The sequence below is a fragment of the Pristiophorus japonicus genome, chromosome 18 (genome assembly GCF_044704955.1).
Source record: "Pristiophorus japonicus isolate sPriJap1 chromosome 18, sPriJap1.hap1, whole genome shotgun sequence".
NCBI classification, from domain to species: domain Eukaryota; kingdom Metazoa; phylum Chordata; class Chondrichthyes; family Pristiophoridae; genus Pristiophorus; species Pristiophorus japonicus.
In genome coordinates this window covers 86,764,228-86,783,675 of record NC_091994.1, presented here as the reverse complement: position 1 = coordinate 86,783,675, position 19,448 = coordinate 86,764,228, and the positions used below count along the sequence as shown (strand labels likewise).

General features: G+C 46.6%; 1 protein-coding gene across 3 annotated transcripts; it reads left to right on the top strand.

Moving 5' to 3' along the window:
• Positions 1 to 1,327: 1,327 nt before the first annotated feature.
• Positions 1,328 to 18,894, top strand: LOC139229273 (zinc-binding protein A33-like). 3 transcript variants are annotated; one of them, XM_070860933.1, is made up of 8 exons: positions 1,366 to 1,395; positions 1,521 to 1,641; positions 2,831 to 2,967; positions 5,598 to 5,748; positions 10,611 to 10,664; positions 12,368 to 12,507; positions 16,496 to 16,649; positions 18,315 to 18,894. In XM_070860933.1, the coding sequence occupies exons 3-8, from the start codon at positions 2,842 to 2,844 to the stop codon at positions 18,878 to 18,880; spliced, it is 1,191 nt and encodes a 396-aa protein (XP_070717034.1). In that variant the 5' UTR covers positions 1,366 to 1,395; positions 1,521 to 1,641; positions 2,831 to 2,841; the 3' UTR covers positions 18,881 to 18,894. The 3 variants fall into 3 exon arrangements, with proteins under 3 accessions (XP_070717033.1, XP_070717035.1, XP_070717034.1); XM_070860932.1 differs by lacking the exon at positions 1,521 to 1,641 and having other exon boundaries at positions 1,328 to 1,395; XM_070860934.1 differs by lacking the exons at positions 1,521 to 1,641; positions 10,611 to 10,664 and having other exon boundaries at positions 1,328 to 1,395.
• The last annotated feature ends 554 nt before the right edge of the window (positions 18,895 to 19,448 follow it).

The following is a 19,448-nucleotide window of genomic DNA, read 5'->3' as shown; positions in this document are numbered from 1 at the left end:
GTAATCACAGGAGAACATCGAGAGGAAAACTACAAGGCTCCGTCTCAAGCTCAACGGGATACCAGATCACTATGACTGGATCCCCTGCTGACATAAATCAGGCACAGTACCTCATTAATGCAAGGCTAATATCTGAAGTCTCTGGAATGGACACGCTGTAATTGTTTCCTCATCTCTCTGTGCTGAGTTAGGGGAGAGACCGCACGCCCCGGGACCTTGCTTTCCGGAGAAGACCGGGGGGGGAGGGGGGTACCATCACCGACATGAAACATTAACTCTGTTGCTATCTCCACAGACTTGACCTGATGAGTGTTTTTCGCATTTTCTGCTTTTACTTTAGTTGTGCGAGGCGAGGCAGGGTTGTTGGTGATTCTTGATTGACGTCTTTACGATTTTCACAGGTATGGAGAATTTGGATCCATAAAAGTTCTTCTGTCGGCACAGGATTCGAGGACTAGGGGGATGCAGTTTAAAGTTAAGGGCACAAAAAGAAGGAAAGGAACTTAGGCAACATTTTTTTTAGTCAGTGTCATGTATTTGCTTCAGGGGTTCTTTGCTTAAGAATTCATAGCAACATATTGCTGTTAAGAACTGGCTGGTTTATTAGCAAAAGGTTTAACAATCACATGACACATTACAGGTTCATCCACCAGCATCACAACCACCTGCCTCATCGTGGAGCCCCTGAACCCAACTGGCTGGGGTTTTATTGAGCCTTGTGAACACCACGTGACTGGCTAAGCAACACACAACTCAACAGCTCTACAAACCCGTGAGCATCCTCACAATGCATACATTACAGTCAGAGGGTAATAGAATTATGGATAAGATTACTGGTGGGGAACAGATGCTATGACAGGGTTTATAAAAGGATTAGGAACGGGGATAGAAGACGATCAGCTCCAGAATCATGGTAAGAAAACTGATGGAGGGTTAGAAGGATGGACAAGATAGAGCAACGGTCATCTCACAGTGCTCATCTACAGCCAAAGACATAACCGTCTTATTATGATTCACAGGAATAGAAGACGGGGAAAAGCATTTTTTTACTCCCTCTCTTCTACCCCTGGTGAATTGAACACACGACGCAATAATACAAAATTCACAAATGGTTAGTAAAACCACGTGTTTGTAACTCTGCCATTTTCATTGAATGATGCAATCAACATTTAATGAACACATTTCTGTGCTCCTGCCTGGTTTGTTTTTGTGTAGATGCTGATTACGTTGTAGCCTTTGGCAATCTGCCTCAATGATAGGTGTGTCTACAGGAAGTTGCGTTGGTGCACGGAAGTTTTGTTATAAAGTAAAAGTAATTTCAACCAGGTAGCAGCTAATTATCAGTGAAACAGTTTTGGTTACCAGCTTGAAACAAGAGTCTTATTGCACTTTAAGGTAAGGAGGAAGTATCAGCTGGTTTGGACCTCTCCATACTTATGCTGGGACCGGGAGTAAGGGTGTGGAAAAAAGCCAAGAATACGAAAAGTTTATCTGTCCTGGTAAAACATGTCTCTCTACAGTTCAAGGTACAACACCGGAGTTTAATATTTCGAGCCCAAAGTGAGAGGCCAGTGTGGATTGTGTTGGAGAAGTCGAGCCTGGAAAGGGCAGGCACAGATAATAAACTCGGCACTGACGGAGGTGAGATAGGGATGGAGGGTGGTTACATTTTGAAGGTCGAAGTAAATAACCTTGGTGATGGACGAGGTGCTCATTATCTAAAAGAAGAAGCAGATGCTGTAATATTTTGGGATCTTCAGATGGAAGGGTTTTTGTAATTGATGTAATGGCTTTGCTGTAAAGGTTAGATTCATCTTACAATGGGTCAGCTGTCATATATACAACATCTTTTCTGATATAACAGAAAGTCTGTAGCTACTGGACAATTGGTGGCGAACTGAAAGTATTAATGAGCTATCTCTCTCTCAGCTGAGGTAGGAAGGTTGTAGAACTTGTAGCAGAGCAGTTAGCTTAGGGCCAGATAGCTCAAAATATGAGTTTTTACCTGGAAAGGTGGGCAGGAATGCATTGTTTATAACTTTTATGATACCGAGAGGTAGGGAGTTGATAAATGTTGCTGCAGAGATTGTAGTCTGTTCATCAATATAATTCATGTAAACTAAACCAGTTTGTTGATTTATACTTATTCTTGTGGTGTATGTAGCACACAAATCACTGACTCTACACGTCTGGTGTTAATCTAACTGCTGTGACCTACGTCCTTTATTGTTCAGCTCCAGAGAGCCTCTCAGGTGTGGTGGTCAGCCTTTTATATTGCCTGTTTCAGGTACTTCCAAGTTTCCCACCAAAGCGCCCTCTGTGGTGTACCATTGTGCTTATATTACGGTTAAGGTACCAGGACGATGCACACATCAATACATAACAATTCTTGTCTCACTGAAGTGCTTTCAAAGCTGCCTTCTGTCATACCGAAGACTGCAGCTGGCAATATGTGCAAGATCACAGAATCTAGCACACACAACAAAGATCCTCAGACAGTAAAGGTACGCTCCTGATTATAGGAGATACAAGGTCCTCACACAGGACTGACCAGTTACCTTGAGCCTGAGAGAATATCCTCACAAATCCATGACATTCAGCACGGATATTTTCTCCTCCCTTGGGGGTTATTTTGAGTTTTGGACAATAGTGTAAATATCCGCTTGTCCTGTTACACACCTTCCCTGATACTTGGTTTCATTGCATGTAAATGGTCTCCTTGGCCTCCAGTTTACTGGAATGCAGCAGTCGGCCTCTTCATCTCCCTGAACATTCTTGCATTCATGATGGCTCCGGGACTTCACCTATATTTAAAAAATATTTTTTAAAGGGATCTGAGATATGGAAGATCTTCAAAAGGACCGGCTGCATTTAATCAACAGAAATGGGATGTCTAGCAGTGATCTGGAAGTTGTGGTGAATGAACTCTTTCAAAAGGAGATGATAAATAAAATTGAATTTAGCAAGGTAAAGATTTCTCTTGCTCTCTCTCTGCTACATTACAACAACAACTACTTATATTTATATGGTGCCTTTAATGTGGTAAAACGTCCCAAGGTGCTTCCCAGCAGTGTTATAAGACAAAACAAATAAATTTGACACCAAACCACACAAGAAGAAATTACGGTAAGTGACCAAATGCTTGGTCAAAGATGTAGGTTTTAAGGAGCGTCTTAAAGGAGGAAAGAGAGGTAGAGAGGCAGAGAGGTTCAGGGAGGGAGTTCCAGAGCTCGGGGCCTAGGCAACATAACATAAGAACATAAGAATTAGGAACAGGAGTAGGCCATCTAGCCCCTCGAGCCTGCTCCGCCATTCAACAAGATCATGGCTGATCTGGCCGTGGACTCAGCTCCACTTACCCGCCCACTCCCCCGTAACCCTTAATTCCCTTATTGGTTAAAAAATCTATCTATCTGTGACTTGAATACATTCAATGAGCTAGCCTCAACTGCTTCCTTGGGCAGAGAATTCCACAGATTCACAACCCTCTGGGAGAAGAAATTTCTTCTCAACTCGGTTTTAAATTGGCTCCCCGTATTTTGAGGCTGTGCCCCCTAGTTATAGTCTCCCCGACCAGTGGAAACAACCTCTCTGCCTCTATCTTGTCTATCCCTTTCATTATTTTAAATGTTTCTATAAGATCACCCCTCATCCTTCTGAACTTCAACGAGTAAAGACCCAGTCTACTCAATCAATCATCATAAGGTAACCCCCTCATCTCCGGAATCAACCGAGTGAATCGTCTCTGTACCCCCTCCAAAGCCAGTATATCCTTCCTTAAGTAAGGCGACCAAAACTGCACGCAGTACTCCAGGTGCGGCCTCACCAATACCCTATACAGTTGCAGAAGGACCTCCCTGCTTTTGTACTCCATCCCTCTCGCAATAAAGGCCAACATTCCATTCGCCTTCCTGATTACCTGCTGCATCTGCAAACTAACTTTTTGGGATTCATGCACTAGGACCCCCAGGTCCCTCTGCACCGCAGCATGTTGTAATTTCTCTCCATTCAAATAGTATTCCCTTTTTTTGTTTTTTTTCCCCAAGGTGGATGACCTCACACTTTCCAACATTGTATTCCATCTGCCAAACCTTAGCCCATTCGCTTAATCTATCTAAATCTCTTTGCAGCCTCTCTGTGTCCTCTACACAACCCGCTTTCCCACTAATCTTTGTGTCATCTGCAAATGTTGTTACACTACACTCTATCCCCTCTTCCAGGTCATCTATGTATATTGTAAACAGTTGTGGTCCCAGCACCGATCCCTGTGGCGCACCACTAACCACCGATTTCCAACCCAAAAAGGATCCATTTATCCCGACTCTCTGCTTTCTGTTTGCCAGCCAATTCTCTATCCATGCTAATACATTTCCACTGACCCCGCGTACCTTTATCTTCTGCAGTAACCTTTTGTGTGGCACCTTATCGAATGCTGACACTCCAGTGCAGTACTGTGGGAGCGTTGTACTGTCAGAGGTGCCGTCTTTCAGATGAGACATTAAACTGAGGCCCTCTCAGGTGGGCGTAAAAGATCCCAGGGCACTATTTTAAAGAAGAGCAGGGGAGTGCTCTCTGGTGTCCTGGCCAATATTTATCCTTCAACCAACATTACTGAAAAGAGATTATTTGTTCACGATGCTGTTTGTGGGACCTGGCTCTGCATAAATTGGCTGCTGTATTTCCTACTTTACATCAGTGAATACATTTCATTAGTACTCTATTGGCGGTAAAATGCTTTGGGACAACCCAAGGCCGTGAAAGGTGCAATTAAATGGACGTCTTTTTTTGTCACCTTGATGAAATGGTGCACGGCTCTGGCCCACCTCCTCAGCCCCACCCAGAAAGAATGTTTTCCATGCAGTTATTTGAAGATCGCACTTTCATCGTGCCTTTGCTACCTCTAGACTCGGCTATTCCAATGCTCTCCTGGCCGGCCTGCCACCTTGCATTCTCCATAACCTCGAGCTTATCCAAAACTCTGCTGCCCGTGTCCTAACTCGCACCAAGTCCCGCTCACCCTTCACCCCTGTGCTCGCTGACCTACATTGGCTCCTGATCCTGCAACACCTCGATTTAAAAAAAAAAAAAAAATCCACATCCTTGTTTTCAAATCCCTCCATGGCCTCTCATGCTCCAAGATATCTGCACGCTTCCAAAACTGGCCTCTTGCGCATCCCTGATTTTCATTGCTCCACCATTTGACGGCCGTGCCTTCTGTTGCCTGGGCCCTAAGCTCTGGAATTCCCTCCCTTAACTACTCCGCCTCTCTATCTCTCTTTCTTCCTTTAGGACACTGCTTAAAACCTACCTCTTTGACCAAACTTTTGGTCACACCTCTCAATACAGTATCTCCTTATGTGGCTAGGTGTTAAATTTTGTTCGATAACGTTCCTGTGAAGCATTGGGATGTTTTACTATGTATTGTTAACTGTAAAGTTACTCACTGGAATAGATAACATGAGTATAACATTGTCAAACCTCAAGTAAAGTTTGAAAATTGCTTTTCCAATAGAATATAGGATCAAATGAATTCTTACTCAGTCAATTATTAATGATTTTCTCTTGGTTGCTTACTGATTTACCTGTTTCTTTTACAGTACAGGAATGACAAGAAGACTCTCATTTCACGTGTATCTAATTTCTTGGATGATATTGAAAAGAAAGGACCAATTGTCATTGAATTATTTTATTGTGCATTTAAAGCAATGAACAAGCCTGCCTATGATCAGCTTCCATCCAAACAGGGAGGTAAGAAGACAGACAGGGTTACGTTATTAGAGAGGGGAGGTGGGGATCAGAATGATGTGGACAACTGGCTCCATGTACTACGTGATATCAGTGGTGGATCCAGAGGATTGTGGGTTAAAGGCTTCAAAGACAATAAACACGAGCTGATTGAATGAGAATGAGCATTGATGAAGCAATTTCTTGGTTAGTCAGGATAGACATATAGGGCCCAAGTTTCCACATGCGCCTAGAACAGCGCAGTCCCGACCTGGACGCCCGTTTTTCACGCCACAAAGTGCGCCTAAAAAAATCCTCCGTATTCTCCACCTTCCTGCAGGTCCTCTGGTCCTCGGCGCAGTGCAGCAGGAGCTGTAGGGGGCGGAGCCAGGTCCCTGCACTGTAAACAGTGCCGGGACCTCTGCACGTGCGCGCTACAGTGGGCACGCAAGTGCAGTAGCTCCAGGCGCCCGAAACTGTGTGGGAGGGGCCCGAAGCACGCAGCCCCTAGCCCTGGCCGAATGGCCTCATTGGGGCTGCGTGAATACGACTCCCACGGCCAGCTCCTGCTTCACCGCACCCCCCCCCACCGCCTCCGGACCGGACCCGACACCCGCTCCCTGCCCGCCCCCCCCCCCGGACTGGACCCGACCCGATTCCCGCACCCCCCCCACCACGACCCGACCCGACCCGAACCGACTCCCGCTCCCGCTCTGCTCCCCCCCCCCGACTGGACCCGACCCGCGCTCCTGCTCCTGCTCCCGCTCCCCCCCCCCCCCCGACTGGACACGACCTGACTCCCGCTCCCCCGCCCCCGGACTGGATCTGACCTGACCTCCCCCTCTCTCCCTCCCTCCCCCCCTCTCTCTCCCCCCCTCTCTCTCTCTCTCTCTCTCTCTCCCTCCCTCCCCCCCTCTCTCTCCCTCCCTCCCTCCCGCCGGCCGAACCAAACCGAACCTCCCCGACCCGACCCGACCCGACCCAACGCCACCTACCTGTAAATCTGGTGCTGGGGACGGGCCCTGCCCGAAGTCTCGGGCCGACCCATTCAGCCTTCGGTCCCGAAAGGCCTGCCTGAAGCACTTTCACACAGGTAGGAAGATGGTTTATTTAATCTTTTCTTTGCTTATAAATGTTTATTCAGATTGGATTTATTTATATAATATTTGTATAAGTATAAATAAGGATTTATTATAGAATTTAATGACTTCCCTTCCTCCCCCTCCCCCCCCCACCTCGTTCTGGACACCTAATTTGTAACCTGCGCCTGATTTTTTTAATGTGTAGAACAGGTTTTTTCAGTTCTACAAAAATCTTCACTTGCTCCATTCTAAGTTAGTTTGGAGTACGTTTTCACTGTGGAAACTTTGAAATCAGGCGTCAGTGGCCGGACACGCCCCCTTTTGAAGAAAAAATTCTATTCCAAAGTAGAACTGTTCTACCTGACTAGAACTGCAGAAAAGAAAATGTGGAGAATTGCGATTTCTAAGATAGTCCATTCTCCACCAGTTGCTCCTAAAAATCAGGCGCAAATCATGTGGAAACTTGGGCCCAAGTTTGCACCCACTGAGGTGCGCTGACTGTTTAGAACAGAAACGGCACCTTTATTTACCTGCGTATTCTCCATCGATCCAGGCCCTTGGAACAGCGCAGCAGAATATGTGGTGGGCGGAGCCTGGTCCCGGCGCTGAAAAAAGTGTCGGGACCTCTGCACATGTGCGCCCGACATTCTGCAGGCTGTGTGGGAGGGGCCCGAAGCACGCCGGCCCTCGCCCTGGCTGAATGGGCTCAGTCATCGGCAGCTTGCTGCCGCGTTTAGACTCTTCCCCCTTGTTCAGCCTTCCCTCCCTCCGCATTCAGCCTCCGTTCACCCCCCTCCTCCCCCCCCCCCCGCATTCAGCCTCCCCCACCCCTCCCTCCCATTCAGCCTCTCCTCCCCCTCCACTGTCAGAAACACAGAGCGACACTGACAGAGACGGAGAGAGAAACACGGACAGAAACACAGAGAGAGGCTGACAGAAACACCTTCCCTTCACATAAAGGTAGGACTTCTATTTTTTATTTGTTATTGATTGGTTGCTTATTACTTTGGTCTTGGTGCTTTAAGTGCAGGGTTCTTTCTATTCTTTATTAATTAATTGCTTATTATTTTTTGTGCTTCGTTTAGTGCTTGGTGCTTTAAATGTACTGCTTTGTTTAGTGCTTAGTGCTTTAAATGTACTTATGCTTCTTTAATGTTGTTGTGAAGGTGTTTAGTGCTTTGGAAAATCCTCTAACTTCCCTCCACCCCCCCAATCTCTGGCTACCTGCGCCTAATTTCTAAAGTGTCCGCAAGGTTTTTCAGAGCGTACAAAAGTGTACATTTACTCTGTTCTAAGTTAGTTTGGAGTAACTTTTCGCTGGCTAAACTTGCTTAAATGGCCACAATCATACTTAAAGCGTTGACAGTGGATAGGCAATGGCAAACATTTAAAGATCACATGGATGAACTTCAACAATTGTACATCCCTGTCTGGAGTAAAAATGAAACGGGGAAGGTGGCTCAACCGTGACTAACAAGAGAAATTAAGGATAGTGTTAAAGCCAAGGAAGAGGCATATAAATTGGCCAGAAAAAGCAACAAACCTGAGGACTGGGAGAAGTTTAGAATTCAGCAGAGGAGGACAAAGGGTTTAATTAAGAGGAGGAAAATAGAGTATGAGAGGAAGCTTACTGGGAACATAAAAGCTGACTGCAAAAGCTTCTATAGATATGTGGAGAAAAAGATTAGTGAAGACAAACATAGGTCCCTTGCAGTCAGAATCAGGTGAATTTATAATGGTGAACAAAGAAATGGTAGACCGACTGAACAAATACTTTGGTTCTGTCTTCATGAAGGAAGACACAAATAACGTTCTGGAAATACTAGGGGACCGAGGGTATAGCGAGAAGGAGGAGCTGAAGGAAATCCTTATTAGTCAGGAAATTGTGTTAGGGAAATTGATGGGATTGAAGGCCAATAAATCCCCAAGGCCTGATAGTCTGCATCCCAGAGTACTTAAGGAAGTGGCACTAGAAATAGTGGCTGCATTGGTGATCATTTTCCAACAGTCTACCGACTCTGGATCAGTTCCTATGGACTGGAGGGTAGCTAATGTAATATCGCTTTTTAAAAAAGGAGGGAGAGAGAAAACGGGGAATTATAGACCTGTTAGCCTGACATCAGTCGTGGGAAAATATTGGAATCAATTATTAAAGATGAAATAGCAGCGCATTTGGAAAGCAGTGACGGGATCGGTCCAAGTCAGCATGGATTTATGAAATCATGCTTGACAAAACTTCTAGAATTTTTTGAGGATGTAAGTATTAGAGTGGACAAGGGAGAACCCGTGGATGTGGTGTATTTGGACTTTCAAAAGGCTTTTGACAAGGTTCCACACAAGAGATTGATGTGCAAAATTAAAGCACATAGTATTGGGGGTAATGTATTGATGTGGATAGCGAACACTGGTTGGCAGACAGGAAGCAGAGAGTTGGGATAAACGGGTCCTTTTCAGAATGGCAGGCAGTGACTAGTGGAGTGCCACAGGGTTCAGTGCTGGGACCCCAGCTATTTACAATATATATCAATGATTTAGATGAAGGAATTGTCCAGGATCCATGTAGACTTTGCAAGTCCCTTCCTGGGCAAGATGTTTTTAGTGGTGGTGGATGCCTATTCGAAGTGGATAGAATGCACAATCATGTCATCCAGCACGCCCACGGCAACCATTGAGAATCTCAATGTCATGTTCGCAACACATGGTCTGCCTGACATAGTGGTGAGTGACAATGGGTCGTGCTTCACCAGTCAGGAGTTTGTAATACTTAACGGCATAAAACATGTAAGGTCAGCACCATTCAAGCCTGCGTCCAGTAGGCAAGCAGAACGTGCAGTACAAACTAGTAACAAAGCATGAGGAGAGTAACCCAAGGGTCACTGCAGACCCGCTTGTCTTGCATACTGCTGAGTTACAGGACAAGACCTCTCACACTCACAGGGGTCTCTCCTGCTGAACTCATGATGAAAAGAGATCTTAAGACCAAGCTATCTCTTATACACCCTGATCTGAATAATCATGTTGAATACAGAAGACAAAGTTAACAAGGGTATCACAATCACGCGAGATTTCTGTAAATTATCCTGTATATGTTTTGAACTATGGTCAGGGTCTCAAATGGATCGCTGGTACTGTCATGGACAAGGAAGGCAACAGAGTATTCGTTAGTAAGCTCAAAAATGGGCAAACATGCAGGAAACACATGGATCAAACAAAGCTGCGGCACACAGACGAACCAGAACAGTCAGACGAAGAAACCATTGACGACCAACCAACCTACCAGCAGTCTTCAGAGGACACAAGGGTCATCAGTGAACCCGGAATCTCCATCACTGACATGTTCAATGGAAATGGACTTGCAACTCTTGACATGGCCACTGCCACCCCATCAGGTCAGCCAACCAGCCACCAGTCACAACAGACTCCGTACATTCACCCAAGGCTGGAGTTGAACTGAGACGGTCAACCTGGAGGCGTAAAGCACCAGACTGTCTCAATCTGTAAAAGACTGTGCTGAGATTGCAGAGGGGGGTATTGTCATGTATGTACATTCAGTTTGTAGCCACCAGATGGCGTCATTGTTGGAGACCACTGGGCTGCACGCACATGGTGCTGCTCTGGTATGAAAGACCAGCCATTTTGAGAGTCAGGCACTTTGAGCCTAAATAAAGCAGAGCCAAGGTCATACCTTGCCAAGTTAAACAGCACTCAGTTTTACTGTTATTGCATACTCTGCTTTCTTTTGTAAATGTTTAATGTCTGCAGCTTTTTCCAGTCATTGATTCCTGTGTCTGGTTGTATTTTTAGGTTATGTGGTTGATGGAACCGCTGCATCTCCAATCCTGCTCTCAGGGCCTCAAGGTGCATTTCCTTCACATGGGTGAAATCATGTTTACTTCAACAACAGAAAAAGCAGCCAGCCTGCTGACATCATTGACTTAGCAATTGACTTCGAATAGGTAGCATTTAGGATCCTCATCATAGGCAGTCCCGCAGAATCGAGGAAGACTTGCTTCCACTCCTAAAATGAGTTCTTTGGTGGCTGAACAGTCCAATACGAGAGCCACAGACCCGGTCACAGGTGGGACAGATAGTCGTTGAGGGAAGGGGTGGGTGGGATTGGTTTGCCGCACGCTCCTTCCGCTGCCTGCGCTTGATTTCTGCATGCTCTTGCCGTTGAGACTCGAAGAGCTCAACGCCCTCCCAGATGCACTTTCTCCATCTAGGGCGGTCTTTGGCCAGGGACTCCCAGGTGTCAGTGGTGATGTTGCACTTTACCAGGGAGGCTTTGAGGGTGTCCGTGTAACATTTCCGCTGCCCACCTTTGGCTCGTTTGCCATGAAGGAGCTCTGCATATTGCTTAGGGAGTCTCGTGTCTGGCATGCGAACTATGTGGCCATCTACCATCAGTGCCGCTACTTGGCGCTGAGCTTGCGGCCATTTAGGATACATAGTGTTCGGAATATGTGTGTGCTTTTGAATTTGTGCCCTTTAGAAGTGCTGTTGCGATATTTTGATCAGATACGGGTGCTTCATTAACAAGACGGCCATTCGATGTAAACTTACAAACGTCAGTAGGAATGTGTCCAAAAATAGAAGCTTTGTCTTTACCTGACTGTCCAAAATGTCCCACTCATCCCTTAACAGTCACAACCTTTTGCTGCTATGTAGTGGTTTTAGTTGCTTGCATCTATAAAACTAAACTTCAACCATGTACTTCAGCTAAAGGCTGAATACGGGCCCTGGGGCAGCACGGGCCAGCCCACACTGCGATAAGTGTGTGCACTCGGTCCGTGCAGCAGAGCTGGTCTCCAGTCGTCTTGGTTAACCCTTGCCACTGGACCAAGACCTAGGTCTGTCAAGCCCGTGTGATGGCTGGTGTGCAACGGCCACCACAAGTTTAAAAAAACACATCTTGTCTTCTCTTCTGCTTTTCTGAGGATTGGTGGTGTCCTCCATAAAGGGCCTTCCCCCTTCCCCCTTCTCTCTTCACCTAGGCTTTTGAGAAAATGCTTTAAAATTATATTCCAGTGACTTGGAGGGTATGTGGGAAGGTTCAAGAAAGTCCGAGGTTCAGGATGGCATTAGTTTGTTTTCCTCATTATAGGTCAACACTAGTAGAGTTCTGAGGGGATGTCATCAGAGGATCCATCTTTCAGATGAGATATTAAACTACGGTTCCTCTGCCAGTTTGGTGGATGTTAAAGATTCCATCGCACTGTCTGAAGAAGAGCAGGGAAGTCTCCCATTGTCCTGGTCAATATCCCTCCCTCATGTAGACCCCATAAAATTAACCAGTCGTTTATCTCATTGCTGTCTGTGAAATCTTGCCGATATAAAAATATTCACTGTATTTCAAAGTAATTTATTATGTGTGAGGTGCTTTGGAACATTCTGGAGAGACTGGATATAAGAATGCAAATCTGGTCTTGTGTAGTAATTTGTGTGGGGGAATGTTTTGTTCCATTAATACCCTTCCTCTTTTTATGGTTTAACGCAGAATAATATTACACCACCAAAATTAACATATCTTTAAATTGAAGACCTTCTGCTTTCCCCCACAGGGTCTGAGCTAGCTGAGACAAAGCTGAAGAAGGACTTTGTGTACCTCTCCAATGAGGCCACACTCAGCGATCTTACTCTGCAACTACTTGTTGAGGCTTTGGCCAATCAGCATGTCTTCAATCCAACAGAAAAAGATAAGGTGAGAATTATTTCTTCTTCTTTTTTGTTCTATTTCGTTTTCGAACTTGAAGCCACTTCATGAGCAGCAGAAGGCCTGGCTACCTGACTATTCCCAACCACAGAAATCCATTTGGAACCATCTTCAGTGGGTATTAGAATATCGACTTTGAGGAAAGGCTGAGCCAGTTGGACGCGCTCTTTTTGAGATAACCTTGTTGAAATTTTCAGGATTGTGAAGAGGAACAACATCATCCGTCCAATGAGTTAGTTCATTATGATGAAGGGTTCAAATAAGACATAAGAACAGAAGAATTAGGAGCAGGAGTAGGCCATTCAGCCCCTCGAGCCTGCTCCGCCATTGAGTGAGATCACGGCTGATCTTCTACCTCAACTCCACTTTCCTGCACTGTCCTCATAACCCTGGATTCCCTTAATATCCAAAAATCTATCGATCTCTGTCTTGATTATACTCAAAGACCGAGCCTCCACAGCCCTCTAGGGTAGAGAATTCCAGGGAATCACCACCTTCTGAGTGAAGATGTTTCTCCTAATCTCAGTCCTAAATGGCCAACCCCTGATACTGTGACTCCTGGTTCTAGACTCATATCCATTCAGACACGGGTCTGAACTCAAATATGACCACAATCTGACCTCAAAGCACGGTTGTTAGAGAGCAAAGGGATAGACAGCAGTATTACCTGCCACAGACCAGGCACCGGGGTTGGAATGGCGCTGCCCGCTGACTCGTCCCTGGTCAAAAATGTGTTTGGGAGCGTGGTGTCACCCGCCACTGCTCACCAGACAAGGATCTGGAACGGCCAAGATCCTACGCCCACCCAAGCGGAGGGTACCCCAGGGGGGAACCATGTGCTATTGCCACGCAAAAACAGGCAAACGCTCGCAAGCGTTCGATAATTCAAGACCCTAAGTGGCATCAAGTATGCCAGGTCCGCTCGATGCAAGGCTGCATCCAACGGTTCAGCAGAGCGAGCAGCACGAACCAGCAAGCGAGTCCTCCTAGCCAGGACCTCACTGGTTCACCAGGACTGCACGTTCACATGGAAACCCGGCGACACCGGCAGTCCATGTACCACAATCGCGCGGTTGTATCACTTAGATGTTTCGATGTTTCAATGTTTCGATGCGATGTTTCGGTAGAGATCAAGATCGGTCTGAACCATGGTCACGCCACCGTGCAGTCCAAAGAGGGGGATAGAATAACATTGTTAAAGCAATTTTAAGCAAACTGCCTCATGACTTAACGTCCAGCAAGCACACAGACCAGACAAGATGGCATCACAAACAACAAAGAACATGCAAGGAAGATAGCAATTCAGTTGACTCCCAACTCTCACATGCCAGGAATCGACCAGACGATCGACCACAGAGCGAAAGCCCATGATCACCTAAACCTGCAACACATCTGCAACTAAGACTTTTAGGGGGGGGGGGGGGGCGCGGGGGAGGAGTGATGTTATATATGTAACTTTGGTAGCCCACCACCAGAGTGCGTAACTGTTGGAGTCCAGGATCACTGGAACACATGGTTATAAAAGGCCAGCTTCGATGTTGTTCAGGCACTCTGAGATCACAATAAAGAGACTAAGGTCACACCAGTCAGCAAGAGTACTCAGGCTTGTGGAGTCTTCATTCCACATACAATATAGTGGAAACATACCTAACACTAATTAGTTTCAGTTCCTCTTTCTCGCTAGACCCTTGGTTCTCCACTATTTCTGGGAGGTGTTTTGTGTCTTCTGTGAAGACAGACACAAAGTATTTGTTTAATTTCTCTGCCATATCCTTATTCCTCATTATAGTTTCTCCTGTCTCAGACTGTAAGGAACCCACATTTACTGTTGCTAATCTTTTCCTTTTTACATACCTGTAGAGGCTTTTACAATCTGTTCTTATGTCTCGTTTGTTTACTCTCATATTCTATTTTCCCTTTCTTTATCAATTTCTTGGTACTCCTTTGCTGAATTCTGAAATGCTCCTATTCCCAGGCTTACTGCTCTTTTTGGCAACATTATTAAGCCTTTTTGATCTAATACTAGCTTTAACTTCTCTTGTTAGCCACGGTTGGACCACTTTTCCTGTGGGTTTTTTGTGCCTTAAAGGAATGTATATTTGTTGTAAATTATGTATTAATTCTTTAAATGCTAGCCATTGCTTATCTACCTTCATACCTTTTAATGTAGTTTCCCAATCTACCTTACTCAACTCACCCCTCATATCTACATAGTTTGCTTTGTTTAGATTTAAGAAACTAGTTTTGGATTTAACTAAATCACTTTCAAACTCAAGATAAAATTCTACCATATTATGGTCACTTCCCTAAAGGCCCCTTTACTTCAGGGTTATTAATTAACCCTTTCTCATTGCAAAATACTAGATCGAAAATAGCCTGTTCCCTACTTGGTTCCTCAATAAACTAATCTAGAAAACCATCTTGTGTATATTCCATGAATTTGTACATTCCATGAATTTGTCCTCCACACTATTACTGCAAATTTGGTTTGCCCAGTCTATATGTAGATTAAAGTCCTTCATGATTCCTGCATTAGCCTTGTTACATGCACCTCTAATTTCCTGATTTATACTCTGCCTGACATTACCACGACTGTTTGGGGGCCTATAAACGATTCCCACCAATGTTTTCTGCCCCTTGCTGTTTCTCAGCTCCACCCAAACTGATTCTACTGCTTGATTTTCTGAGCTAAGATCCTTTCTCTCCACTGTCTTTATTCCATCCTTTATTATCAGGGCTACCCCTCCTCCTTTTCCATTTTGTCTATCTTTTGTCTAAAAGTTAAGTATCCTGGAATATTTACTTCCCAACCTTGATCACTTTGCAACCACATCTCCGTAATGGCTACTGGATCAAACCTATTCATTTCTATATGCGCTACTAATTCATCTATTTTGTTGCGAATGCTTCACACATTCAGATATAGTGCTTTGACCTTTTTCTATTTTTCCCTGATGTCACCTTAGTCAGCGATGCCCTATTACCTTTGTTACTCGCTCTGTCGCTTCCTGACCCACTCTGCTTATTTTGACCCAAAACTCTGCTCTGCTCTAGAGCCTTGACATTTCTCTTGCTGCTTTTAAATTTATCCTTTCCTGAATCCTTCCTGCATTTCCCTGTAGCTGCCACTTCAATTCCTCGTTCCACCTACTCTCTGTCTTTAGCCTTCTAATGTGTTCCAATGAAGCTCAGTGGGAGCTGGGACAGCCTCTTGTCTTTCTCTTGGGCACTCTGCAACCCTCTGGCCCGAACAATGAATGTAATAACTTCAGACCATAACAATAGGCTCCATTTTCTTTACTGACAATGTGGGATTGGTCCGTCACCATCTCGGAAGAGGGAGGTGGGTTGATGCTGAGGGTGGAGACCCTTAGTCAGAACATAGTATTGGGTGGCGGGGGGGTGTGTACCCTTAGTGTAGGCCTGCTTTGCTTCTGTTTTCAAGGCCAGCAGACCTCACTGATGCTTCTTTCTCCCACCCCATTGTTCTGGATCTATTAAAATGCGTGTCCATGGTTTATGTTACAATTCTGATGAAGGGCTGCGTGCCTGATGTGATAACTTACCCGTTCTCTTCACAGATGCTGACTGACTCACTGTGGGGTTTCCAGCAATTTTCTGTTTGGATTTTCTCCAGGTCTTTCTGTGCTCTCCGCTTCATGAGATTTCGTCCAGTTGGTACCTGGTATTGCCACAGATTATACAGAAACATACTGTGGCTGTTCAAACTACCAGCCCAGGGCCTTTATGACAGTCGGTGAAAGACAAATTAGCCTCTATACACAACAGTAAATGAACCTGGTATAAGAGCCTAGGACTAAACCATTCCTTCCAGTTGCTGCGTTGCAGTTCCTGAGACGAAGGTTGCTGAGAGACTGCATATCGATGACTTTATGTGGTATGCCAAAAATATCTGGGGTTTCCCTCAAGTAACAATGTTGTGCTTTAATTGACCATTGTTTCTATGTACTTTCAGCACTTAAACATAAATGAGGAGCTGCACAGACGCACAACTGATTTTTTAATAGACGTGATGAGCAAAGGGCAACGCCCGTGTTATCTTTTCTACAAAGCTCTCGAAGAGCACTGTGTCGACCTTTGCAAATCTCTCCCGAGTGCAAGACTGGAGGGTAAAAATCTTTAACCTGCTTACAATTCTTTCCTTCCCCCACCTTGGCCTTTGATTCTATTTGGCCCCATTGGCCCTCCGTACCTCAAAGGAGCGACTACACTTCATGTGAGCCCAGGCATTGACTATTCAGCAGACTATTCAACTGCAACAGGCACCACTGCTGGGCCCAACCTGGTCCTCACCCAACATCCTCTCGTGCACCTCCAGCAAAGATCATTGGATCGTGGGCAGGAGCAGGAACTCTGCCTGATCGCCCTCCTCCTTCCCTATTCCAGGGGTACTGAGACAAATAGCAAGCCCGGCAGATGCTCTCAACTGAGAGCAGGTCAGTGATTCAACTGAGACCTTCCTGGTGCGTGTGGCTCAGCCTCTCACCGCCTTAACCAGCTGAGCCCTTACTGGGACCTCCCTCAGAGCGTTAGAACATGTGTCTGAACTCGTTCTCTTTCGAGTTTGAGCCAATGCAGCTATGCTGAAAGAGAGAAGCAAGTGGCAGAGGAAATGGGGACCGAACCACTTTTGAAACCTAGTGTAATGCCAACTTTTCTTCGTTATGAGTTAAAAATTCTAATGATTAATTGGTACACCTGTTGTTTGAGTATTTACCTCACTGTCTATGAACAATTTACAACTAACAGTATAACTCTGATGCATTGGACCACCATGGACTTAGAGCAGAACAGGTCCTTCACAATCTGATTATTATGTTAGGGTTAAGGTCTGGGTTAGTACACTGACCAGTCACATCTGGGATTCACATCCTGTCCAGACCGATAAAGGCTGCCCTCTCTCCCCACCCCCTGCTCTCCCTCCCCCTCCACCGCTCTCTCTACCTCCCCTCTCCCCAGCCACCCACTCTCTCTCCCCTCCCCCTGCTCTCTCTCCCCTCCCCCTCCTCCTCCCCTGCTCTCTCTCCTGCCCCCCCCCCCCCCCGGTTCTCTCTCCCCTCCTCTCTCTCCCCTCCCCCCGCACTCTCCTCCACTCCCCGTATACCCACTCTCTCCTCTGCACCCGCTCTCTCCCCCTACTCATTCTCCCCTCTTTATCTCCCTCCCCTCGCTATCGCTATGTTTCGATAAGATCACCTCTCGTTCTTCTGAACTCCAATGAACATAGGCCCAACCTACTCAACCTAGCTTCATAAGTCAATCCCTGCATCTCAGGAATCAACCGAATGAACCTTCTTTGAACTGCCTCCAATGCAAGTATAGCCCCCCTTAAATACGGAGACCAAACCGTACGCAGTACTCCAGGTGTGGCCTCACCAATACCCTGTACAGTTGTAGCAGGACTTCCCGCTTTTATACTCTATCCCCCTTGCAATAAAGGCCAACATTCCATTTGCCTTCCTGCTTACTTGCTGTACCTGCATACAAACGGTTTGTGTTTCTTACAGAGTCCAGCTCCCTCTGTACTGCAGCACTTTGTAATTTTTCTCGGGGAGGTGGGGGGGGTCGGGGGTTGGCGGGGGGTCGGGGTGGGGGTGGGGGGGGGGGGATACTCCATAAATCGACTCCCAGGACATAAACCCTGGAGTGGCCACAGATTCCATGATTACAACCCAGAACCCGAGTGGGCACTTTAAACAGGAAAGTGTTTGAATAAATCACAGCAAGAAACGGAATCACTGACCGTGTTATTTTAACTTTCCCCCCCCCCCCAGCTCCAGCCTCTCTGACTCTGGATCCGAACACAGCCCATCCCAAGCTCATCCTGTCTGGGGACCGGACCAGTGTGAGACACGGAGACAATTGGCAGCCTCTCCCGGACACCCCGGAGAGGTTTGATCGCTTCACCTTTGTCCTGGGATCGGTGGGATTCACATCAGGGAGACACTACTGGGAGGTGGAGGTGGGGGACAAGACTGAGTGGGATGTGGGAGTGACCCGAGAGTCTGCCGGGAGGAAAGGGATAATCGGCCGGAGCCCCGAGACCGGATACTGGATTGTGTGGCTCTCCCCCACAAGTGGATATTTTGCCTTCAACTCCCCCTCACTGATCCCACTCACCCCGAGTGTGAAGCCGCGGAAGATCGGGGTGTTCCTGGACTGTGAGGGTGGACAGGTGTCATTTTACAACGCGGACAACAACTCCCATCTCTACACTTTCACCCACACTTTCACTGAGAAAATCTTTCCCATCTTCAGTCCGGGACTGAATGACGGCGGGAAAAACTCCGCACCGCTGAAAATCAGCGGGTTAAAGATCATTAACAGATCCATCCCATAATTTCATCCTGCCTGCTGCCAGCTGAAAACTGATGGACGTTGGTCTCAGTCACAGGCGGTGCGGATAGTGAGCATGGGGGGGCGAGGGGGAGAGAGAGAGTGCGGGGGGGGGGAGGGGGAGAGAGAGAGCGCGGGGGGGGAGGGGGAGAGAGAGAGCGCGGGGGGGGGAGGGGGAGAGAGAGAGCGCGGGGGGGGGAGGGGGAGAGAGAGAGCGCGGGGGGGGGGGGGAGGGGGAGAGAGAGAGCGCGGGGGGGGGGAGGGGGAGAGAGCAGGGGGAGCGGGGAGACGAAACAAATTGATGGTGAATTGTAGAGAGGAACTCACTGGGTGGAATGAGCTGTGAACTGCAGGAACCCGGTGATCTTCCTGCCTGTAATGTTGCTCCACGGGCGGAAGGTGGCGCTACATGGCGGTGTTTGAGATAAATCAGTGCAACACCTCTGCTGCCAAGCGCTATTATTAAACTGTAAATAGAAGCGTCATTTATTAAAAGCAAAGCGATTTGATGCTTAATTATATCCCAGAAACATGAACTAAACGTTTTTTTTAAATTTGCACCTTGCTCCGGC